The following is a 26,920-nucleotide window of genomic DNA, read 5'->3' as shown; positions in this document are numbered from 1 at the left end:
ATAATTTTCTATGTGCCACTATATGTAAATATACATACAAAATAAATTAGCAGTGGCTTTCACATCTGCTGTGATAACTCCATTTCTACCAGCTTTAGTGGCAATTAAAACCCAATGGAACACTTAGCAGGAGTTACTTCGAAAAGTAGAGGAAAAAAAAAAAAGAAGTGACCTGGGTGTATTTTTTTAACATGTATGTAGGTTGGATTCTCACTGTTAATTAAGGTGTTTACAAATGAAATCAGTAAATTTGCATATCTGAAGTAGTTCTATCAGTGAGACCATTGACCTTTACCTTCAAACTCAATGAAAGGGTCATGGTGACATAGAAATGAATAGATACTCTCCACAGACCATGAGCAAAAAACATCAGGTCTCTCACTCACTTGGTTCTCCCTAATTTAATCTGAAGCAATTAACTATATAACATGCTCTTGTATTCTCCTACACCCTCATCTCCCAAAGGAGAACTAAAAAATGCATGTTCTTTCCTAGAATGTTCTGTGAAACACTGAAAACTCTTTTAACTGTGGACATTTTAAGTGGAGGTTTTGATAATTTATCCAGACAAACATGAAACATACTTAGGAATAAAATCTTTAATATTAGCATCACTTGAAGTACACATTATATGTTTTTGCATTCATCCTATGTAAGCATTGTTCTTAAATTGAGACTGTATCCTAAGGGCCCAATTAAATAAAAAACCAAATTAGGATATAAACTTTCTAAACAAAGGACACAGCTGAAAATTGCATCTGGCATGAATCCTAACTTTTTGTTTGTCCAAAATTGTCCTTTGAGCTTAGGAATTTTTAAGACAGTCTAGGGAGTTTTGCTTTTTACATGCTTTATAAGCATATTATCCTTTCTGGGCAATCGATTCCAGATTCAGTCCAAATGCAACATTCTGATGTACAACATTCTGATGTGCAACATTTTAGCTTGGATGAGTTTTTTATTGGTAGCCTCATGGTGACATTCGAAATCTCTGGAGTTAACCTGATTTGGCTGAATCCATGGCGCCAGGCAAAGCTCCTGGCGTTTGAACTGCTTCAGATCAGCCGAGTAGTTGCCTCATTGATCTGCACCAGCTGACTGCTAAGATTGTTCATTAAATCTTTATGAACAAGATGACCACTAAAATGTGCTCTTCTATTTGGAATTACTTGAGATATTTTTATAATTCAATATCATATCATTTCCAGGCTTCCATTTCTTCATTATTAGCCTTCAGCTAAATTGATAATTTTTAAAGTGCATTCTTGGGCCCAAGTGCTGCCATAATTCATACGCTAATGTTTCTGTTGTATGCAATTCTGCTGCAAAATGGGTAGCTTTCTAATACCCAGCCTAAGGTGAAGGCAGACAGCTGCTGTTCTTTTAAGCAGCTGGGTTAGCAGAGTGGCCTGAACTGTTGACCATGCAACTGTATAGGCAGAACCAGTTATCTTGATGCTCCAAGTGAAGTGGGTTAGTGGTCAGAGCCAGTGTATAAAGATTCTGACACCAAGAATATGATAATGACCAGGGTAAATGTGCTGCTTCTTCACCAGAGTTTCCTTGTCATGTCTGACCTGCTGTAGCTTTTCTTTAATCATTTCTTTAGTTTTTTGCTATTGTTGTCCTTTTTTCAGCAGTACTTTATGCTGTAATTAATTGTCTCCTCGTAGAGAGTATTATTGGTTATCCTATCATTTTACACATAAACTGCTGAGAAGCAGTCTCTTTTAAGATTTTCGTTTTTTAAAAAGTACTCATTTATACATAGTCATTCTATTTATATAAATTTTCAAATTAACATTCCTTCTAACTAGAAAATAGGTAAGCTAAATCATTTGCTTCTAGATAGCATGACTTCCTTTAATAGTTAAAAAATTTTTTTAAGAATTCATAGTAACTTGTGATGATACAAGAGGTAACGTTTTAGTTAATTATAATGAAGGCATTGGATGCTGTTTTGATCTCTAATATTTTCTTCTGTTGCCCTTGGGTCCACATGGAATCTTCCAGCACATGTAGGATGGGCTCTGGGAAAATTATAACATGCAAATGTAGTTACTGCTACCTGTTTCATCAGAGAAACATCTAGGTGGAAGCACATACACATATTCAAGCAGTTGTTAGGGTTACAATTCAGTTTCTTAAGTTTAAGCACATTGAATGCATCTAGTTGCTATAAATTTGTTTTAGATACCTTTATAATTCTATTACTAAATGCTGATACTATTTTCTAAATTTTTGCCTAGGTCTGTAACCAGTGATGAAGGATCCATGAATGCATTCACAGGAAGGGGGTCACCTGGTAGGGGTCAAAAGACTAAAGTCTGTACCACACCTTCATCTGGTCATGCTGCATCTGGGAAGGACTCAAGCAGCAGATTGGCTGTTACAGACCCCACTCGGCCTGGTGCCACCACCAAAATCACCACCACCTCCACCTACATTTCTGCCTCTACACTTAAAGTTAACAAGAAAACCAAAGGGCTCATTGATGGCCTTACTAAGTTTTTCACACCATCACCTGATGGTCGCAGATCACGAGGTGAAATAATAGACTTTTCAAAGCACTATCGTCCAAGGAAAAAGGTCTCTCAGAAACAGTCATGCACTTCTCATGTGTTGGCTACAGGTACCACACAAAAGATAAAACCTCCACCTTCTTCACTTCCACCCCCAACTCCCATCTCTGGTCAGAGCCCCAGTTCACAAAAGTCCAACACTTCCACTTCTTCTACCTCTCCCCAGAGTTCATCCAGCCAGTCCAGCGTGCCCTCTTTTAGCAGTCTTACTAAGAACAGCCAGCTGAAGGCACTGTTTGATGGACTTTCTCATATCTATACCACTCAGGGACAGTCTCGAAAAAAGGGACACCCAAGTTATGCACCACCCAAACGTATGCGTCGTAAAACTGAATTATCTGCCACAGCAAAGTCTAAAGCCCATTTCTTTGGAAAAAGAGATATTAGAAGTAGGTTGATTTCTCACTCCTCCTCCTCTAGCTGGGGGATGGCTAGAGGACGTATTTTTAAAGCAATTGCTCACTTCAAGCGAACAACTTTCCTTAAAAAGCACAGGATGCTAGGCAGATTAAAATATAAAGTGACCCCTCAGATGGGGACCCCCTCACCAGGGAAGGGGAGCTTGACAGACGGAAGGATTAAACCTGATCAGGATGATGGTAAGCAAAAGGTCAAAGCTCCAACCAAACCTGCGTCCTGTCCCCTTCTCCCCAACCCCCAAATAAATAAATAAATAAATTCCTATTTGTCACATAGGCCTTAGCTATTTCTCTTGTTCTCACTTCACCTTCATACAGAAGCAGTGCAACTTTGACCTTTTTCTGATGCTGACTAAACCTCCAAAATGTTGTTTTTCCAACTAATACTCTCCCACCTTTTATTATTATTTATTTCCATTTGTAGTGACACTAGGACCCCCCAGATGCCTTCATAGCGTTGCTTATAGCTTTGTAGTCCCGCATGAGTAGCTACTGTCATGTTCCTGCCATGTTCTTTCCCATGCTGCCTCTTCAGCCACAGTGCTGTTTGGTCGTGTGCTGTCAGTGCTTCCAACAGGAGGGAGCTCGGCTCCTCATCTCCCTCTGCTCCATTGCTTTCTCATGACAAAGTTCATCCTGCTTCCTTCTCAACAAAGCCTGATCTGTGATTCTGTAAAGTGTGCTTTTTGGATGTGAGTGAGTCTAGTCTGTGTGTTTATATTCACTGTAGGGAGAAAACTGATTTCATTTGACAAATTGACCCATTACATTGCTACCCTTTATAAAACAAAAGGCAAAAATGTATCATTTGGACAGAGTGGTAGATATTCTTATCTCTAAAGTGATTATGGGAATTCTATAACAGGACATTGATACAACTTCTAATCTTGGTTGAAAGATAATATTTTTTATTATTTCTCTTAATTTCCCTCATATGTTGATTGAAACTGTAAAAAGATGACAGTAAATTCACATTAAAATTGGGGTACAGCAGGGAAAGCTACTGCTGCCTAGATGTAAAAGCTTTTCAAGCTTGAAAAAAATCCCTGTTTGCCCGCTATGCTAGTTTGGTACCATTTTGGTAATTTACGGTGGTTACTTATGATTCAAGTCAGTGAATACACTTTCTGCTGGTTTTAAATGACAGATACTGAAATCAAAATAAGCATCAAACAAGAAAGTACAGATATAAATGTGATTGGAAACAAGGATACCGTTACTGAAGAGGATTTGGATGTTTTTAAGCAGGCCCAGGAGCTGTCTTGGGAGGTAAGGCCAGGATAACACATTATAGTTACAAGGATAATTACATGTAACATATATATATGTGTGGGTAGGTGTGTGTATACACATATGTATGATTTATGAAATACTGCTTTGCTTCCTAGAATCCTCAAAATTGCTTATGGTTTTTCAACTGTTTTGATCTTTAAGAAAAAAAAAACTACTTTCAAAAATAATGATTTTGTAAAGCTGTCTCCATTCTTACAAGTTGATAAGGCCTCAGCAGATCTCACAAAACAGATGAGAGTAGCAGTAACTGTAATACTTCTAAGTGTGAATCATAAAGCGGAATAGATTTCGGTTATTTTTGCTCAAATTTAGAAACCAGCTTATTAGATGATTAGTAAAAAGAACACTGCTTTTAAATTTCTTGATGCTTCTTTCAACACAGATGGCCAGCCATATGAAAAATGTCTCATAAATTTAATCTCTGGCATTGAACAGAGCAATATTGTGTTTTGTGATCAGTTGTCCCTATTTTCATTGTCCAGTAATTTCTTTAAATGATTCCACTTAAAACATTAACATTAATGCTTTGTTTATTGTCACCAAAAGATTGAAAGGTAAATAGGCTCTTAAATCTTATGTTTACTGGCGGTAACTTGTGGTAATGTTTCTGATGGTTCCTACATAGGCACTGTTGGGTATTTCCATTCCTCGTTCTGCCTACCAGGGTATTCAGTATTGCTTTTCCTTTGAATATGATAAATATCAAATTCTTCCCTAAGTTTTTGAGATTTGAAGTTCTTAAATACTGCCTTGGGTGAGGGGTGGGGTATGGGTGAAGACTATTTCTGGCATTCATACATAGACACGGTGAGTAGCAGACCATTATCTGAAAGATAATGCTAAGTATAAATTCTTTTTACCAACATGGTAACAATGGCTTTTTCATTTATGACCATCTCTTGACTGTATCCGGCACTGTGCTTGACTATGGGAATCAGACACAGTGAATCAGGCAAGGACTTTACTGCACAGGAACAATGTGAATAAGAGAAGAGCAATATTAAACATAAAACTTCACAAATCATCATTTAATTGCAAGTGGGTTAAATATTATTTCATGGAGAAAAGGAACATTGAGAATGTAAAACAGAAGTATTACCTTATAATTTCCTCAGTTTTAATATACTGCAAAGATCATTGAGTTCAATTCAATAGACATGTATTTAATCATGTATTCATTTCCTGTCTCGGTAATACTGTTTCTTAGAGTATTTGTTTATATAAAAATCTTACTCAAAGTTGTTTATTATTTCACAAGGGCTTATAATGCTTATTTCAACATCATGAAAGTTCACGATTAAGGTGACTGTTGTAGTCTTGATAGGTTTTCATATCTACTGGTGAAAGAACCAAAATGTAAGTGATGATATCTTCTTCTAATACTTCTGTATGTGTATGAGTGTGTGTATGTGTATGTGTATGTGTGTATATATATTAATATATATGTTTTCCTCTTTTTCTTTTCTTTCTCTGTGCCAGAAAATAGAGTGTGAAAGTGGGGTGGAAGATTGTGGCCGGTATCCATCTGTAATAGAGTTTGGGAAATATGAAATCCAAACCTGGTACTCCTCGCCTTACCCACAGGAATATGCAAGGTAATGGAATAAGCCTGACAGGTACAAACCTTTCTTGCCATATATGTGAGGAAGGAAAATTCTAAAGCAGGAATTAAATGATTTTTTTAACATATCTTAAATTTTGAGTTGGTTCCAATGCACCCAAAACTATCCTTTGCCAGCATCTTTCTGTAGTCACCGTTCTGTGCAAGGTCCTTACAGTCGTTAGACAGGCATTGTAAATTGTGTCTTTTTACTTTTATGTTTTCTCTCTTTGGTTAGTTGGAAACACGTTGTTTGTGTATGAAACCAAATCAGTATGAAAACAAAATTAGCCTTTGTGAAATACCTGGTAGTTTCTTCTCAGTTGCCTTTTACATTTTCCTAGTTAGATTTGTCAATTTTGTCTCTGATTTCTGACATTTTATTTTCAAATTTTTTACAGAAATGTAGCAAAACAAAGAAAAATGGGAGAAAGTAAGTGGGAATGGGTAGCCTTAAGAGACTCTCCCCCACATCTTTACTTCTAGAGCATTTTGTGACTAACTTATTTAAAAATGAAGAGAAAATAATGGTATCAGAGTTTTCATTTGTCTTGAACTAAGCTTAGCTGTGAGATTATCTTAAACTAATATATCTAAAAATGGGTATTCTGTCAATATATTTCTTCTTTCACATATACCATCTCTAGTTTCTCAATTTTTTTAGCCTACAGTGTTTTTAGTCTAAATTTGACCAATTTGCCTTTCTTCTAGAAGTCTTTTTCTCTATTTTGTGGGTATCTGGCCTATCGTCTAATTAGAAAAAAGGGTTTGGGGAGAGGAGGTTGCCAGGGTGGCAGGACCATGGGGTGGGGTGTGGGTGGAGGTGGTGTTCTAGAACTCAAATGATAAATTTAAGAGCCAAGGGTCATCATTTCTTGTACCAGCTTATATCACTTGACTGCATTGTTCTTCAAGAAGTTTTTTAAGTGTCCATGTGCTTTAGTTTATATGAGCTTCAGTCATAAGCCATGTGTTCTGAGAGCTTTAAATAAAATTTTCATGTAAGTGCAAGATTTTAAAGTACCTTTGTGTCTGCAACTTTCCCCAAAACCTTTCAACACATTCTTGTACCCCAAAGACCTTGAAAGTGTTTCTGAATACTTTATTGTAAATATTAGCAATGTCCACTCAAATGTGGATAAAGGTATAAGTACAAATTGCTTTACTTTTTAAGGTGGCAGGCAACAAAGGATGTTTGTCCAATGTGAGTGAAAGAATTGGTACAAATGGTAGAAACAAAGTCTTTTGACGTTCAACCCTGCAATCATTGCTTTAAATCATATATAATTGTGATAAGAGCTTCAAAGTTAACTCAAAGTGGAAATGGAAACAACTAAGTTCCAGTACTTCTCTGCCTCATAAATACCCAAGTTATTTAAATAATAATGAATTCTTATCTGTGAGATTATTACACCACTTGAGTGAATATACTTCTCAAAGTACCACTTTAAATCAGTAGTTTGAAAAGTATAAATGGTAATCTGACAAAATGCATCCTTATTACTATTTTTAGAGTAATGTTTCTGAGTCTGAAAACCTCCCTTTCTGTAGGACATTTAAAGTAAATAAAGTGGAGGCACTATATTATTACAGTGAAAAATAATGTAAGGTGTTTATATTCTCCTTACTACTAGCTTTCTTCTTTTTTCTGAAACTATTTGTCTCAAGTACTATGACATTCTCTTCATAACTTAGAGAAAACTGACCAATATTTAATCTTTTCCCCCTAAACTATATAACCAATCTGATATTCTTTGTTTTTTAAATTTTAACAGATTACCAAAGCTTTACCTGTGTGAATTTTGTCTTAAATATATGAAAAGTAAAAATATTTTGTTAAGACATTCAAAGAAATGTGGGTGGTTTCATCCTCCAGCAAATGAAATTTATCGAAGGAAAGACCTTTCAGTATTTGAGGTAAGTATGTATAAATAAAAAATTCAGCTTTTTGAATTTTGGTAGTTCTAATTGTTGACTGTGTACTGATTTGTTTGTCGAAGGTACAAAGTATTTTTAATTTTTGCATTGAAATTCAGGTGCTCTTTAAGATATCTCTATGTTTTGGAATGTTTAATCATATTAAGCAACCACTTAGACTGATGATGAATTCCTGCTTCATTAACTTTTTTGTCTTCTCCCAAGTCCCTGTGTGCACCAGACACATTCACCAGTGAGTTTATGATCTCCCTAGCTCTTTGTAAATTCAACTTTCTTTGGCAGAAGAAATTAGCTTTGTTCAGCAAATCCAGCCAATGTCTGGCAGGTGCTAACTCTTCCAGGGAATTGAGCAGCTGTACATATCTCCTCGGTACACAACCACCTGTGTTTCCATCCATTTCTTGGCAGGGTGGATAATCCTTTTGGTGAGACCCCAGCAGATGTAGGGACTCCTTTCCAACCCGCACTTGGGTGGATCTCCATCCCTGGAGAACTCTGCTATTCATGAGAACCTCTTGTGGCCATATGTCTGTCACTGTAGGTTTTTTGAAGGCATTTTGTGTTTTCAGAATTGATTTAGTAGCAGGTCTTTGCCTCTACATAGTTTCTTTGTTTAATCATGTTTCTGCTGTCAGTTTCAGGGATCCCATTTAGCTGAGTCAGTTATACCTTGATGAAACCATTCCTTTCTTTCATGTAATAGGGCTTCTTAATTATCTCCTTCACTGTCTTCTCTCCAGTTGAACACTTCCATTATTTCCTTGTGCATTCTTTTTCATTCCTGGGTACTTAAAGAGGATTTCCTTGCAAGGTGACAGGCTATCTTCTTTCTCTGAAGTACAGTTCTACTTTAGGATTCTCTTTTTATTGAATTATTCACTGAAATGTAGTATTCTGCCCCATTTTTCTTTAGTTCTGATCTGTGATGTCCTGCCATGATAGTTAATACACAAAAGGTGATATATAATTTCTCGCATAGACTAAACTCCTCTTATCCCATCTCTCTGACACACTACATTTAGTCAGCTGATCAAAGAACAGAGATTATTTTACCTGTGTATTATAATTTTTTTAAAGCTCCCCTTCCAAATCACATCAGGTTCTTTTGGTGTGCTTGGAAGAAGAGGCTATTGTTGCTAGGAAGATTTAATGATACTTTTGTTTATACTACAGGATCGTTACAGGGTTTCTCAACTTCTTTATTCTTATACTCCATCAGGATCCATTTCTTTTGGCAAGCTTGAAGCAAAAGGCTGTTGTTGCTAGGAAGGTTTGATGACATTTTAGGTCATACTGAAGGATAGATACAGGGTTTCTAGCCTGGACACTATCCACATTTCAGGCTGAGTAATTTTTTACTCTGGGGCTCTTCTGTATTATAAGGATGTTTATCAGCATCCCTGGTCTCTTTAACTATTAAGTGACAGTAACACCACCACCACCTCCAGTTATGACAACCAAAAATGTCTCCAGACATAACCAGATGTCCCTGAGAATGCAGAGTTCCTCCCCACCCCTCACCAAGATGGCTGGGCTAGCGGCAAAGCCAAATACAAGTTGTTTGTCCTTCAACAACTTTTTGTTGTTAGTCTTGAAATACTACCCAGCCAGCCCGCCGATTGAGGCTACAGAGCTGTTTGCAGTTGAGTGTTCAACTTTCCTCATGGTTCCTTGTTGCCTTGGGTTTTATTTTTTTAATTTTTTTTTCCTAGCTAAAAAATTATGGGAATCACTGTCATTATTTTCCAAAGAATTGTTGGCTTTAAGTTGTTTAAAAAAAAAAATCAGCATGAATCTGCCTGTGGGATTGAAGCCCTTAGGAAAATAGGGAAAATTTCTGGAGTAAGAAACTTAATCTTGTTAAACTGATAAGAATGGCCTATTACAGAGTGCAGGCACTTTTGGATCATCCAGAGGTGAGAGAAAAGGGAAGAAAATCAGAAGCAGATATATATAATTAGTTTATAAAAATAATGAAGGAATTATAAGTGCCAAGATCCATATTCTAGAGTCTAAGTTAATGTTTCGATGCAATATATAGGGAACGTTTCCTAAGTAACTTACAAAAAAATGAGAAATAATCCTAGATAACTGCTTTCTTATCTTTATCTCTCCCTCTTGAATGCCATATTAGTCTCTCCACAACTGTTAAGAATTTTGTTTAAACATTGTCATCTTTATTTTCCTGGTTCACATAAATATATTTCTTTTCTTTTCTTTTTGTAATGCAGTATCATTTCCAAAAGGAATACCCAAATACATGAAAACTTCCTTTAAAGAGAGAATTGTATCCTCTGTGCCCATTGTGCATAGTGGATTATGTTGTATGTGTGGGACCTAGGTTTCATTCAGGGGAAATAGTTAATATGGAGTCTAAAAATAATCTGTGCATTATGAAAAACCTTCAGGGCTTATAAGAGATTTGAGTGATCAAGTTCATTGTTATGGAGCTCTGGTTAGCAGGTATCTATTTCCCCTAAGAAAAGTGCAAGGGAAATCCTCAAATCTCTGTGCTTTTTATTTTCAATAAGTAACTACATTTGATCAAAGAAATTGGCATCTGTGTCTAGCCTCCTGTCAATAACCATCAGTGTCACAGCTTGATTCTTTTATTTTGAAGAGAAATAGACTGTAATGGTGGTACTTTTGGCAGGTTGAAATTCATCTCACTTTTTCTCTAAGTATTCCGAACATAGAAATTTTATCTTTTCCAATTATATTTAAAATGATGCTTGGGATAAAAACAAAATGGAAGCCTCTTTTGCTAATTCGCACTTCTGGGGAATTAGAACAGTGCAGTTCATTTATTTAATTTTTATGTGAAGCCCTTTTGAAAATAACAAAGTTTAACTTACTTGAGCAGTACTTCAATCTGTTTACATTTTTTTAATTTCATGTTTACTTGAATCAAAGAGGACATCAATGATCATCTTTAACTCATAATAAATTGCAAGAAAAATTACTCCATTGTCAATGGTTTGGCTTTTCTTCAGTAGCTTAAAGCAAAATTTAAGCTACCTTAAACTACCATTATTTAAAGAAAAAGTAGAATTCTGATTTGCCAAGGGACAGCTGTTTTCTAGTTAACTATATACCTATTTAATAGAATATTTTAGGTTTTTAAAGATTTGTTTATTTATGCATAGAAGAACTGGGGTGTAGGACAGAAATGTGGGGGTATAGGAAATTGGGAGAAGAGCATTCATCAGAGACAGAGTGGGGAGCAGAACAGACATATCAATTGAAATACACTGCTGAGGGGAGCAGTGAGTGAGACAGGAGAGGTCTGCTGTGCCATGTGGGTCAGCTCCCTGGCTGGGGATCGAACTGGTCCTGCAGTGGCTGAAGACAGCTTCATAGTGCGGAGACTTAACCCCTCTGTCATCGGGGAAGGTCCTAATAGAATGTCTTAATATCTCAGTTTGGGAATTAGAAATAAAATTATATACTTTACAAAATACCATATAGAAGAAACAGTTTTATATTGAGTGATTTATTTATGTTAAATAATGTTGTCTGTTTCTCTTTGCTAGGTTGATGGGAATATGAGCAAAATTTATTGCCAAAACCTTTGCTTGTTAGCCAAGCTCTTCCTGGACCACAAAACGTTGTATTATGATGTCGAGCCATTCCTTTTTTATGTCCTTACAAAAAATGATGAAAAGGGCTGTCATCTGGTTGGATACTTCTCTAAGGTAAAACACAAGCCAGCATGACCTTTGTTTTCTTTTTCCAAATGTTTTTGGTAGTGCCCAGTTCTTTGAACAGGGCTTTTTTATGACTATAATTTGAATAAGTGACACATGTTTCTGGGAAACTCAGGTTCTTATTCAGAGTTCATTTTTTAAAATAGAAATAATAAATACTGTACGTAGGAAGTATATAAAAGACCTTAGTACTTTTTGCTGTCTTGACTATCAGCATCCGCCTAACATTATAATTGCTACCTTGCAGACCACCTAGCTTCTTTGATTTTTCTAAATGTTAAGCTTATTGCCTTATGTGGTGTCGACATGAAGGCTTTAGTGTGTTGTAGTAGCATTTAAGAGATAATTCTCATTTCTCCTCCATGCATTTGCTCTGTGGTCATTGGTATTTCAGTGAATTGGAACACTGGAATTTGGATAGTCAAGCTGATATAGTGACTGGTTTTAAACTCTTTCCATCTCTCACTCTTTCTGTTATTGTTATAAGATCTAAAGCATCCTCACCTTTGGTCTTAGTATCTCCAGCTGTTCACTTAGGGTAGTCCTTAACCTACAGAGTGAATAGTTTGTCTTTTTCACTGGTTCAGAGCAATTCTTCCACATTCCTTTGCTCAGAGACTTCTGAGAGTGTACCTAATGCAATGAAGGGAAACCAAGTGTGGAGATACTTATCAGGTTAATGACCTTAACTTTTCTTAAGCATCTAGGAGATGGTATAATATGCTAGGATGGTAATCAAGAGACTTCTAGGCAGAAGATGAATGATCTGAACCCTGTATTTTATGATACAGTTTTTCATATTAGGTGATAAGTGAATTTTTCTGAAACCACTCTTGTATAATATAACTGGAATGCTTTATAGAAGCGTCATTTTCATGGTGGATCAAAGGATAGAATAAATATGAAAGTCCTTTGCCAACTGTAGTTTTTTCTAAACTTAAGAATCAACCCAGACACCATAAGTAATATGAGTAAACGACAGAAGTCATGGGAAACTGCCTCAGTGTTTGAATTCACATATTCCATAAAGCTTATAAAGAAAAATATCTAATTTACACATTATGGATTCAATAGATGACCATGAAAATTAACACGAAAGTTTGGAAATCTGCTCATATAATTTATAAAACTACTCACCTTATATGTAGGTAGGTCTTTTTCTCCTAAGAGTTAAAAAAAGAATAGTTGGGGGAAGAGGGCTTTTGGGGTAGATTTCAGAGAACAAAGAAGGAAGGAAGCATAATAGTCTCTGGTGGTGGAACATGGGTGAGTTGGCAGTAGTCTGGGGTACCCCAATATTACCTCAGTTAAAAATAAGTAAGTTAATTATTAAAAGAAAGTATAGTGGTCATTACAATTCTTGTTAGGAAATGAAATTTCACCGGCTGTATGTGAGTTTAAATGTAACTGTTCGATGGCTCTGCTGGTTTTGTCTGCCAGCTGACTTCTGGGACTACTGTTGATAGTGACTCTTACATTTGGAGTTTCTACCTCTTTCTTGCAGGTACCCCCAACATGTTATTCAGAACAAGCTAAACTTTTCTCATTTTGTCACAATTCCTTCTACAAGGTAGCAGCAACTACTATCTGGAATACTAATAATCTTTGGCAATGTAGTGAAACAAAAATTAAAATGTAACTATGTTAAAAAACTATACAAATTTAAACATATGTGCTAAGGATGTATTATTTGGTCAGTGTGAATAGTTGCGTGTATATGACTTTCCAAGCATATAATGATGACTCTAAGTAGGATGACTCCAAGTAGATGACTCTAAGTAGGAAAGAAAGAAATAGCAGTTATTTCATCTGTAGATTGGAATTCCGGTATAGCCATGTGGGAAGGGAGAATCATTCTTGGGTTAGATTTTTTTTTAAAACTCCTGAAGGGAGGACTAGTTCTGCACAAATTAAAAAATGTCATCAAGAATGAATACTTTTAACCCAAAGTACTTCTTTTTGAATTAGAGGGACCAGTTTGTCTGACTTAGCAAAATTGACTAATTATTTGGGTCGTTGCCATTTTTGTGCATGACCCATGGTGAACAGTCTAGCTTCTTAGGAAACTACACACAATATTTCTTCCTTCTTATTTTTTAGAAGCTACACAGACAGCTACAAATGTGTAAAAGTTGGGAGCATATCTTTTCCACAAAGAAATCTTTAATTCTACCCTTTAGGGTTTTTTCCACAACCATTTCCTGTGATCTTTCAAATAGGTTCATTAAAGATCTGGGTGTTCTGAAGTAATTCTTTGATGTGGTTAGTACCATTTGTGGTCCATCTTATTTGTGGTTTATATTTGGCCAGAGCATTCACAACCTCAAAAGCCTTTTCCAGATCTTCTCTGCGTAGGTTTTGGCGACTTCTGTGTACTCTGAATAAAATATTGCTGCTCTGCTGCCACATCCCATGAAAATTTGAATTCTTCTTTAACTGTAAGAACTGTTTCCCATCATATTCTTCCCAGTTTTCTTCCTGGTTTAAGATTAATGGTAATATTTCAACCTCACTTTTGTTTGAAGGCTTTGGGATTTCTTCCTTTTGTTGTGTTTTTTGTTTTCCTGGTTTGAAATGCAGATTATTTCTCTAGCTTTTTGCTTTGACTGTTTTCATAGGAGAAATGTATTCGTGTGAGTCTACCCACACATGTACTATTTTAGTTTCACTGGGACATTTGCTCAAAGGCAGAAGACAGATTGCCTTTGCAGAATTGTATGTTATTTAGCAAGGTAGCCGGCTAAGTCCTAAGTTAACCCACTGGGTGGTGGTTTGTTTTTTTTCCCCCTTTCCCAAGTTTTTTGATGAAGGGAAGAACTCCTTCCATACTGTCTGTTCTGTTTCATTTGGTTCATATTCCTTTTATTCTTTATTCATATTTTACAGTACCAATTTCCAAGAATAAAAGCATTGAGAGGAATGCTGGGAGTTAATGGCTTGTCATTAGCTGATAGTTTAATTGATTAACGCAGTAGGATTATCCTGCTTGATCCTGACCTAACACATTGACTCACTTTAGTGGACAGTTGTACAAGGACAGTGGCAGGTGCAGGGAATCGCCCACTTCAGCAGAGCTCTGACATACTTGATCTGTTTCTTCTTCCCTCAGGAAAAGCTTTGCCAGCAGAAGTATAATGTCTCCTGCATAATGATCATGCCCCAGCACCAAAGGCAAGGATTTGGACGGTTTCTCATTGATTTCAGTAAGTGAAATGCTTTATTTACTTTCATGATACAGGGAACTGATAGATGTTGAAGGAAATAGTGAGACATAAAACTTTATTTAATCTACTTTGTTGTTTTTATCAATAGATAAGGGTTTTCTATTTATATTTACATAGGTTAGAAAATCTCCCTCCAGTGAAGAATTTACTGCTGCTCACTTACTGTACTCTAGGAAATCGAGACCAGATCTCTCAGCAATGCACTAGCTCACAAAGCCGTTACCCTGAATGAACTGGCAGAATTACATTCCATTTCGTGGTGCTCATGTTCATTAGCACCAAAAGAGGCAATTATTTGTGATTAAAGCTAAAGGAAGTGTTATTTAAAAGGATTTTCAGCTTTCTTAAATTTTGCCTATAATTTTGTACTGTGCAGAGCAGGAACGGGATATTTCTGTTTAGAAAAACAATTCCCTGGCCCTCCCTGGTGGTGCAGCGGGTTAAAGCACAGCACTAGGAAGCTAAAGTCACTTCCGCATGAGTTCGATTCCAGCCTGCCCCGAGGAGGTGACCACATGGCGTGGCAGACCTCTCCTGACCTGCCCTCTGCTCCCCTCAGCAGTGTACTTCGTCGATCTGCCTGTTCTGCTCCCCACTCTGTCTCTGGTGAAGCCTCTCACCGCCCCTAAGCATCTGGCTTGTACCCCATGCACAAATAAATAAATCTTTAAAAAAAAAAAAAGAAAGAAAAAGAAAAATAATACCCTAAGTAACCAACTCGCCCTTTGAGCTTCTTTAGTAGAGATATTTATCTTATTTTGGTAATTTCCCTTTTTCTGTTATGGAAATTAAGAGCATGTTTATATCTAGAGTACCCAGGAAATATTTCTTTACACATTTGTATCATCTTGGTCTCTTCAGTTAAAAACAGAATAATATGTAAAAATATGTGCAGGGTAGTGAGGGGGAAATGCTAGTTTTATTCTCCTTGTTTATATTGTGTTGGATGTGTAAATATAATATTAGGATGATATTTGGAGATGTGCAAAATGTCAAGAAAACATGAACGCCAGCTATCCCATGATAATATTCATTTCTGATCATTTGAAAGTCTGTCACTAGGAATGGTGTGTCTTCATTACCATATTGTCATTTGTCTGACTTTAAATGAAAAGAAGGAAAATTTAGGAAATAACATAATCTTCGTAAGGTAATACCTCACATGCAAAAAACTATAAAGTAAATGTGCTCAAGAAAAACTCTGAAGAAATATATTGAGTTTAAATCTGTATTTTTTAGACATTTAAATAGTAATGTCTGGTTGTGAGGTAAGAATAGTTTTAGGCTAATTTGTGTGGTTTTATTAGCATTGAAGAATATTACTTGTTCTTTGAGGTGTTTTTATTTATTTTTTTTTTTTTACTTTTCATTAACATTTCTAGTTGTTAACTTATTACTTGGCCTTATCAATTCTTGAGCTAATTAGCCCAAGAAGGGCCCACTTACCTGAATTCACCTATTTTTCCCCCCACAGACCTAACTATAATCAGTTCTGAGGGTATATCTACTTGTTTTGTGTTGAAGTTTTTGCGGCCACCATTTGTAAGTTGTTCATAAATATAATAATTTCTGAAATGCATAGAGCCATTCAAACTTTAAATGTTTTTTTTTTTAATTTATTTATTTATGCGTACAGCACTGGGGTACAGGCCAGAGGTGCAGGGGCAGTGAGAGGGTTCACCAGAGAGAGAGCGGGAAGCAGAACAGGCAGATCAACGAAGTACTCTGCTGAAGGGAGCAGCGGGAGGGTCAGGAGAGGTCTGCCACTCCATGTGGACACCTCCAGGGCTGGCGGGGATCGAACTCATGCGGAAGTGGCTTTAGCTTCTTAGTATAGTGCTTTAACCAGCTGCGCCACCAGGGAGGGCCAAACTTTAAATGTTTAATAATGTCAGCATGCCTATAGAATAAGGCAGATTCTTTAGGTCAATATTCAAGATGTTCTAACTCTAATTCCACATTATTTTTAGGCTTCTTCACTTAATAATCTCCTCCTCAGAATTCTGAGCATGTTCCCAAACTCCCATTCTTTGCTTTCCCTGAAATGACTACTTCCTCTTTTCCCAACCTCTCATGTTCCAAAATCCCACCCACTGTAAGACCTAGCTCAAAAACTTCCTCTGTTTGACCCAACCTCATGGAATTTAATCTTGTTCCCTTCTTGGCTCCTGATCTCTGTTTCAGACTCACTGTATATTTCCCTGGTAAATACTGATTTGTGTCAGACTTTGAGTTTCCCATAAACTCCTTGGATACCCTCTCTGTAGTCAGTAGAACTGTATTTGTGTCTACAAATATATTGTAGATAAATTTTTGTTATTTGAATTGAACCCCTAAAGTGATATGGTCACTGCCCACAATAATTTTCTACCTAAAGTTAAAAAGGGGCTGGTACTTACTAGGTAAAAATGCATGTCTCCAAATACTATAGCATCATATTTGTACAGCATGATCTAGCACTGAGGCCTTCCTAGTGGAACAGCCTAAGAACAAAGACATTCCTTTCAAATGTTATATCCTCGTGTTAACCATTTCAGTGAAAATTTTATTCAAGTCTGTCTTTGATATAAACTATAGAAAGCAATGGAACATTTTCTGGATGGCTTCAGTAGCATCATGATGAATGTCATCCAGTGAGGTGTGTCCAACCAATGAGGTGCTAAGAGTATAATTTTAGACTTTGTCTTTCCTGTGTCATCTGTCATTGCCCCTACAGTAAAGGGTTAAAGAGTTGAAAGGGGATTTGGTGTTATTCCTTCAGGGAAGAGGAGACTAGAGGAAGAATTTTTCAACACTCATAGAAAATGGGAACTCAATAGGAATTCAATTTAAAACCAAAAAATGTCTAGCAACCCAAGTTTTAAAGAAGATAGAATAGGTAACTGAAAAAAATTGATAATACCTCCTTCTGGCAGTTACCTCAAATAGTAGTAGATAAGTATCTTCTAGGAAGATTTAGATCTAATCCTTTGCCAAAGGAAAGGATGAACCGCATGACCTCTTACAATCATTTTCAAACTCATAATTCAGAACTCAGGGTTACAGGTTTTTTTAAGGGACCCTTTAATGGATACACTTATTACAAGATCCTGAGGATGTTTTGGTCAGGGAGGTATTTTCAGTAATTCAAATAAAGTTGTATATCAGGAATATTTTTATTTTGTCCATAATAGCTACTAGTTTAACAAGCTGAAATGAGAGCCAGCAAAAAGAAAACTAGCTCCTCAGCTGCCCACTTTACACTAGATCTGAGGATGTACAAAATATGTTTTATTTGAATATAGAGGATCACAGGTTCAAGACTGCTCTCCAGTTGAGAGAATTGAAATGGTTGTCCGTGGACCTAAATGCTGCCCTTGGAATAAGTTCTCTCACTTCCTAGGGCAGATTACATGGGATTTGTAAGAGCGGAGGTCCTGGATGTCATTTGCAGAGCTTGACCAGAATGACTAAAGGACACCAACTCCTTACCTCACGGACTTTGTGACTCTTTACCCAGAACTTAAGTGGGTAGAGAAAGGAGTGAGTATCTTGGGTTAAAACTGATAGCTCGGCCCTCCCTGGTGGTGCAGCGGGTTAAAGCACAGCACTAAGAAGTTAAAGCCACTTCAACATCAGTTCAATCCCTGCCCTGGAGGTGATCCACATGGCGTGGCAGACCTCTCCTGGCCCGCCCACTGCTCCCCTCAGCAGTGTACTTTGTCAGTTTGCCTGTTATGCTCCCCACTCTGTCTCTGGTGAATTCTCTCACTGCCTCTACACCTCTGGCCTATACCCCAGTTCTGTATGCAGAAAATAAATAAATCTTAAAAAAAAAAAAACAAACTGATAGCTCATCTCTTATTCCTGCATCCTGAGATTCTTTCTCTTCTACAGTCTGAAAATTTTAGTCTTTCCCATCTCTCTCTATATATACATACCATCCAGTCCACTCTCTTTCCCAGTCTTATTCCCCCAGACTTCAGAGACAGGCCTTCTCCACAAACTTTTGTGATTTCTCACTTTCTAGGGCAAAGCAAGTGGCTGCTCTCTTCTCAGGTACTCAGGGGGTAACCGAGTGTGCCTTCCCCAGCCAAAGTCTGCCCTTGCTACCAGAACTGCCCAGCATTACCTTTTCCAGCTCACTTTGAAATTAGTTCAGGCTTTCAGACTTTAAGGAAGTTACAAAAATAATAGCAAGAATTTCCAGATACTCTCCACCCAGTTCCATCAGATGTTAACATTTTTCACTCACATGTACTTTCTGTTTTGCTATTCTCAGTTGCCCTCTTTTCCCTCAGCTGGCCCAGGAGAGACCCAGAGAAAGCCAGCTGATTCAGCAGTAATTGCAAAACATTGTATCTTGTGTTAGTGAGAGAGGTTGGCATCATTGTGTACATTATTTGAGCCTGACCTAGAGAATTGAGAAAGAGAAGAGTCACTTCATTTTTTTTTTAACTTTCTCATTCAACCTTTGTTAATTTAGGACACCGTAGGCTGAACTCAGCTAATATCAGTGACAAAAATGAAGACATAGTAGTTCTTATTAGATGGTCAAGTTCACAGACAAATCAACAATTGGTTGATAGTATACTTGTCCATTACAAATTTTGAGTTCAAAAAAGATGAAGTGAAAACATTCAGAGAACCAGCATATTCAAACACATGACCAAGGGAGGCAACATACTCAACATTTGAGTAATTACAAAAGAAATTCCAGGTAGCTTAATGACTTAGATGATTAACAAAAACCAAATATACAAAAATATTTTGAAAGTGGACGAAATCATATACAATTTAATTTTTAAAACTTAGTTCCATCCTTTTTTTTTTGTTTTAAGATCTATTTATTTATTTATTCTGGGGTACAGGTAAGAGGTACAGGGGAGGTGAGAGGATTCACCAGAGACAGGGTGGAGAGCAGAACAGGCAGGCAAGTAAAGTACACTGTTGAGGAGAGCAGTGGGCGAGACAGGAGAGGTCTGCTGCGCCATGTGGGTCACCTCCCAGCTGGGGATCAAACTTGCACTGAAGTGGCTGTGGCTTACTTGCAGTGCTGCACTTTAACCTGTTGTGCCACCAGGGAGGGCCTAGATAAGCAATTATTTATGTGATCTTTGCATGGTCAAGGACGTCCAAAGCATCAAAGCAATGGGGGGAAATTGCATAAGAATATACAGATGGACTTGATTATATAAAAGTGTAGTACGTATGTGCCATAAAAAAAGCCTTAAAATTTAAAAGCAAATGTAATGGGAAAGATGTTTTCAATAAATGAGTGAGGCAGAGTTTTTATATCTGTAATATTTAAACAAATATAATAAGAAAGATTTGACAGGGTTAAAACAAACCCTAATTGAAAAATGAGCAAAGAGCTGATATACAGAAAACAAAAATCATTGGTGGCAGCGGCATTGCTGACATTTACTGAGTGCCTAATCTGTGCCAGCTACATTCCTAAGAATCCTCCTATACTGATTCTTTCAATCCAGAATACTTGATGTATGTACTTTTCATTTCACCTTATTGTGTGATTGAGAAAGTGGAGACAGTTTTTCAAATAATGAATGTTGTGGCTGCAATTTAAGTCCAAGTACTTTGACTCTTCGCCACTGTATTCTGAACTCTGTCAAGTACATATGGCTATTTAAAATGTTACTAAAACATTGTTCGTGACTTAAAAAATGAAAATTCAAATGACTGTAAGATTATAACTTTTGCCTACCAAATTAGCAAATACTTGAAAATTTACCCAAATCTAACTAAGTTAGAACTTTCTTATTTTCATGCTAGAGAAAGTGTTAGTTGGTAGCATTTCTCAGAATTTTGGCACTATATATCAAAATCATCTAACACATTTTTTGAAAATAATCTGTTCTAAGGATAGCAACGTAGTTTAATCACTATATATTGATAATTTCATACTTACTATTTTTCAATCATGAATTTCCCTTTTTCTCAAATCTCCCTCAACTTTAGCAATAGAAATTCAAAGGAGAAAGTTATGGGGGGGAGGGGGGAGAAGACGACATATTGCCTGGAAAAAGTGATATCTTTCATAGTCCCATCACTCAAAGAGTTAATGTCTTGGTACATTTGACCTTCATTGTGTCATTATTTATAATAGAAAAACAGCTTGAAACAGTCTCAATATTCAAAGATAAGAGCACCATTCCCCTGAGAAAATTATGGTACATCTATATGGATGGAGCATTATTAATCATTAAGAAGTATGTTTCTGAAGAATATTTAGTAAAATAGGAAAATGCTTATGATAAATAAGTGACTTTGAAAATAATATATTGTATGTTCTCAATTATGTAAAACTAGATGCAAAAAAAGAAGGAAGTAAACTTTCAGGTTATGTCTAGAATTAGAATTAATTTTCTTACTCTGTTCTTTTCTGTAACTAAAAAAGAAACTAGAGTCAGTGAAGGCCTCGCCTAGGGCAGTAGCAATGAGGATGCATGGAAATGAGGGAGCTATTTTCCTATTCATTCTGTGACAAGTAGAGCATCTGGTGGTGTTCAATAAACATTGTTGAATGAATGAACAAACTGAGCTTGGAAAAGTGCATGTGCTGTAATTTTTGGACATCCGCATGCAGCTTTTGGAGTTTGGAATTCAACAGGGGTCTGCATTAAAGGGAGATAGGAGGAGTCTTGCGTATGTGGGGGTAGTTGAGAACATAAGGACAATCTGGAAGGGTATAGCGCTGACAGGGCTAAAGAAGGAGTTCTGGAAGTGCCAACCTTATGGAGCTAATGGAATAAAGAAGTCATTGAAGAAATTGAAAAGGATCCAGATGCAGGCAGAGAATCCGGAGAGAATGGTATCAAGGAAACTAAAAGAAGTCAGTATTTCAACTTCAAATTAAAGTCCTAAGAATAGCTAACATTTCTGAGGTTAGTCCTCACAGTAATCTAGGAAGCTGGTTACTGTTAACATTTTTCTTTAGGGGACACAGAAACATACCCAAGTTTACCAGTGTTGTGTGCCACAATGAAGGAGGTTTAACTAAGAAATAATAAACGTACTTTGGAAGAAATGTGGCTTAAAATTGGATTTTAAAGAAGTAAGTTCAAAAGGCTCACCATAGAGATCAGGGGCCACAAGAATTTAGCTTTTTTGTATTTGAACTAGAGAAATAGGGACATTGGTGGAAAAAAAAGAGGAGGTCACTGATAAAAAAAGATTGAGGAAAAAACAGAAAGTGATATACAGAAAGGTTGTTTATTACAAATTCAGGGGAAAGCACTTGATGAAATTCATATTCTTTTCAGAATTTAAAGTAAAAGATCTCATATTGATTTTTCCTTCTTTGTAGCACCCTTTATCATGGGGATGCTACAAAGGATAAATGACACTAGGTCCAAAGACCTACAAACTTAGATCTTAGGTTTTTTGAGACTTCTATGTGGACAACAAAGTTATCCATTATGCAAATTGGATTATGTAACTATACTTAATTCAGTCATTTCACACATTAGAATTTTTTTGTAGACTAATCATGAAAATTTATATGTAGATTCAATTCTTAACCTTGTTTATTTAATATTAAAGTTGTGTGATACTTTCGGTTTTCCCTTGACAGCTATACAAGGGGCAGTAGGAGTAACTGAATAAATCAGGCACCCATTTCAATAAATCCCCTTTGCTCATAAGCTTACATGTTGAGGTGTTTCAACTGGACTTTCATGAAGTCTGTATGTTGTTTAAAAACTGAATCTGTAATTAGTGTGTAATACTAGAAGAAGTCTGTGGTTGACCCATTTATGAGTCTATAAGTTTACAAGCTCATATCCTAACTGTGATAGATGTCTCTTGGGAAGATGATAAATGACTGCAACACTTAACTCCCTGTAAGGAGTTAAGATTTGACATGTGATATTTAACTACTTATGCAATTTTTATTTCAGTGGCGCTGACCTTTTTTCTTTTTTTCTTTTTTTTAATGATCTAGGATGAACAAGTGCAAAATCATTAGAAAGTTGTATATGTCTTTTGTATATATTACTTATTGCCCATTTACTGAAAGTAAGCTTCATGGAAGTATAGATCTTGTTCTCTGTTACAGTTTCACTTCCTGGATGAACCTAGGACTTAATAGATCCTTATTGTTTATTGAACAAATGTTAAATTAATTCCTTTGAGAAGCACTTTCTTAATGTTTTTTCTCTTCTCACATGTGATTCTAAGGAAAGAGAATTTTATTTTATTTTATTAGGGCATATTCAGTCAGCTGTGGTTTACTTACAAATGATGTTAGGTGTGTGTGCTGCTTTCTTCTGAAGTCTGGTATTTTTGTTCAAGTGTATCTTGTATCTTAAGACCATTTAAGTTGCATGAGAAAAAAATATTGTCATTACCCACTGTAAACCTTAGATACAAAGGAGAACTGTTGCTAAACTCATATTTACACACAGTTGGTTGAAGACATGCTTGCCATTCATTCCCTTTAATTGGATAATGCACTTCTTCATGCATTTATTCTAATAGGAAAGCTCCAACCTTATCTTAAGAATTTAAGAAAACTTCTCTCTGCATAGTTTTGCCAGCAGCAATGTTCCCTGAGCGCACAGTGAAAGCTATCATTAAAGTATACTAATTTATGCTTTTGAAATGATGTTTGAGTCTTTGATAGACCTTTCTAAGATAGTACCCTCCTTTCCTATATGCCCCATCACACTTGTTGGAAGATAGGACCAGCAGCTGTATCCTTCAACTTTTCCTGGTTTTTAGAAGACATGTTTTAACCTTTGTAATCAAGTAGGTAATCAAGCATAATGATAATATATTGTAATGGGATTCTAGTTTGTAATACAATAAGGAAATGACTATTTTCCCTTAATTTCTCATGTTTCCCTAAAAGTCTTTGTCATTACTGTTGTGTTACATTGGAATGAAGTACAGTATATTTTAATATGCTAAAGATAGCATCAGGGCTTGAAAATTGAGCTCTCAGTGATTTATTCAGAGGTTGACTGTTACTGAATGCATTGAAATGAGTTGCATGAAGGAGTGCAGCTAATGATTTATTTGTCTTTTTTTTTTAACGAAGCTTGTCATAAATAAGAGCAAATAAATAGCTCTCATAGAATAGTTTGCATTCATTGCTTCCATGAAAACATTGTAAATATGAAACATATGGTTTGTAGCTAATATTTTGCTTACGTAACTCATAATTTTGTCAGGTCTTAGCATGCAAGTAGATTTTTTTCCCCCTAACAAACCTTTTCTTTGTTGGTATTTCTAAAATTCATCAACATTTTCACCAGGTCCTTTTGAAAAGCTCTAATAGTGAATTTCACTCAGATAATTAATATCAGAAAAACTAATAATCTATACAATCTTTAGGACCAGGATTTGTTCATCCTAAACTCCAATCTTTGAGCACAATGCTAAACCTAGTAGGTACACTAAAAGATTTGTTGAAGGGCCTCCTTGATGGTCTAGGGGTTAAGTTCAGCGCTGTCACCACTAAGGCCTAAGTTAAATGCCCATCCAGGGAGCTGACCCCAGGGCACAGCAGAGCTTTCAGACTTTGCCCACTGCTCCACTTAAAAGTATATTTCAGTAGATCCACCTGTTCTGCTCCCCTCTCTATCTATGGTGACTCTTCTCACAGGCCCCCATCTCTGGAATGTAATCCAGTTCTAATACACATAAAATAAATCTTAAAAAAAAAAAAAGATTTGTTGAAAAAGTAAATGATGACATGAATGCTCAAATGTATTCAGATCTCTTCTCAGTCTTTTTGTTTGTGCATCTTCAGCTACTTGTCCCTTCAACCCTTTCTTCAGCAAACATGCTTTACATCACCTGTGCCAGGGTCAGCCTAGGTGGAAGAACATAAAGGATAAATGATCCAGTCCTCGCCCACAGGGTAATGGACATTCAGACACACAGGATTCTGTCCAACTCTCTATGCCATTTTCTCAGTTAAGATAAAGACAAGACAAGCGTGTTTCACTTTAAAAACAAGAAAAAGAAAAGTCATGTTCTTATTGGTGAAATCAGTGTTCTTTCTATGTACTCAGTTTGGGTTTCAAGGAAAAAATATATGGATGTTATTGTTGGAGTAGAATATTCTGAAGTAAAATTTAATAGCATCCTCTCATGGTGGTAAATCTAAACACAGATTTATAATTTCTGCTGGTTGTAAAATAGTATTTTTAAAATAATCAATTTTGGGCCCTGGTGGTGCAAGGGGTTAAGGATAGCACTAAGAAGCTATAGCCAGCCACTGCACCACAAATTCTGTCTTGACCAGGGAACTACCCACAAGTCCAGCAGACCTCCTCTTACACCCACTGCTCCCCTCAGCAGTGTACTTTAGCCAATTTGTTCTGCTCCCCACTCCATTTCTGGTGAATCGTCTCACCCTCCTGGTGAATCGTCTCACCCTCCTGTACCCCAATTCTTTTTTTTTTTTTTTTAAAAAAAAAAAAAAAGAAAATCCAACAATTAGCTGAAAAGTCAAAGTTGTCGGTTTGATGTAGATACTTAAGAAAAGGAATACTGTTAGAATGAAAGTAGTAAGTAGAATTAAGGAGAGATAATAGTCATCTTCTAAGCTACACTGGTGTAAAGTAACAGATTAATAATATAGTTTGTTCTGTGACCTGCAATATAAGAAGGATATAGACAATATAGACTTGATTTTCAACAAGTCTAAAACTAGGATCAAATACCTTTGAATTGTAAAAGCAGTATCTTTTGATATAAAATGAAGGTGAATATCAGATGTAATAGTTATATGAAGAATTATTTTTTGCTGGGTTGGATGAATTTTTAGTCATAGGGAAAGATTATTGATGGAAGAAGCTATTGGGAATGACTTGACTCTTAGTAATTTATAGTTTTATCTAGATGTTTAAGGAAAGAGTTAAAAAACAGACATTTAAAATTTTGCTATAGCTCTTAGGGTTACTTTTGTATAAACAAATGTCTGAAATTTTGTGTGTGTATCCCTGTTAATATGGAAAGTATCACTCCTTTTGCAAAAAGTTAAAAATTTGAGAAAATTCCATGACATTTGATTCCTGAAAGACTGTCACTTTTGTTTTTGTTTTTCTATTTTTGTATCAGTGAAGGCTTCCTTTCATGTCAGTTGACTAAAGCATATCTTTGGGGATAAAAATTAATATTCATGTGAATTGTAAAAAGCATTTGGCATTCTTTTGGAAACTTTGAGAAAAAGCTTTGCTCTTTGTAAGCTTCTGTGTTGTAACAAAAGCATCAGTCATTTAAGTTGGGAAATTGCTGAGTTGAGTATTTAGATCATCTATATCTATTTAGGAATGGTGGAATGAACAAATTTGGGGTCCTATTTCCTTTAATCCCAATTTAAAAATGTTGCTGGGAGTAATGCATTAAATTATTATTCATTTGAGTGACATTTTATAAATTGCCTGTTTTATAAATTTTATAAATGTCCTGTTTAAAAGGCCAGCAACATTACTTAAAAAAATCCATTTGTTTTCTTTATATAAAAATAAACATCAGTCTTTTATTAATTTAAATGTTTCATTCTCCATTCCTCTATATCCCAGTATTTGATTGTTTTTCAGTGTTTTGATGCTTGTGTAAGAATATTTTTCTTACTTTCATAGTCAATATTGTAAAAAGTAAGAGTGTGTCTATCTCTTTTTCTAGTTTAGATTACTGAATGTATTATATTACAGCATAAACTTTGCATTAAAGTTAGCACTTTTGGGGGGTGGGGAGAGCTGACTTGACAATGTTACATCTTTTCCTTTTAACACCAGTGGTTTCATAAGAAAGGATTATGTGTATAAAATAATGCTTTAAAAGGTGACTGCTAGGAAGAAATTGAAATATTTTTAATAGTCCACAATAAATTTCTGATAAAAGTTCTTTAATATTTAAATTATAATTTTTACATTCTGTAAGTGAAATCAGTTTTCCCTTTTGATGGAAGTATCCTATTAATTTTCTCTTTATTTTTCTCTTTATCTATCTATCTATCTATCTGTCTATCTATCTATCTATCTATCTATCTATCTATCTATCTATCTATCTATCTATCTATCTATCTAATCTATCTATCTTGTTTTCATAGGATGTTTGGATCTGGCAGAGAACATAACTTTACACGTCCTAATGAGAAAGGAGAATATGAGGTGGCAGAAGGAATTGGTTCCACTGTGTTTCG

The 26,920-nt window shown here is 36.0% G+C and overlaps 1 protein-coding gene across 3 annotated transcripts in view; it reads left to right on the top strand.

The window, feature by feature from the left end:
* The window catches only part of KAT6B (K(lysine) acetyltransferase 6B), a 166,073-nt gene that overhangs the window by 113,250 nt on the left and 25,903 nt on the right, over positions 1-26,920 (top strand). Inside the window, exons 8-13 of one of the 3 annotated variants that reach the window (XM_004680752.1) lie at positions 2,250-2,305; positions 4,149-4,270; positions 5,774-5,889; positions 7,670-7,811; positions 11,366-11,527; positions 14,649-14,742. In XM_004680752.1, the coding sequence (XP_004680809.1) occupies positions 2,250-2,305; positions 4,149-4,270; positions 5,774-5,889; positions 7,670-7,811; positions 11,366-11,527; positions 14,649-14,742 (692 nt within the window). Of the gene's footprint in view, positions 1-2,249; positions 3,182-4,148; positions 4,271-5,773; positions 5,890-7,669; positions 7,812-11,365; positions 11,528-14,648; positions 14,743-26,920 lie in introns of all 3 variants that reach the window. The other 2 variants (XM_004680751.1, XM_004680750.1) reach the window with 2 other exon arrangements.

This window comes from Condylura cristata, unplaced genomic scaffold (assembly GCF_000260355.1).
Source record: "Condylura cristata isolate star-nosed mole 26May11 unplaced genomic scaffold, ConCri1.0 scaffold00011, whole genome shotgun sequence".
Classification (NCBI taxonomy): Eukaryota; Metazoa; Chordata; class Mammalia; order Eulipotyphla; family Talpidae; genus Condylura; species Condylura cristata.
The sequence above is the reverse complement of the archived record's forward strand: the minus strand, read 5'-3'. Positions and strand labels throughout refer to the sequence as shown.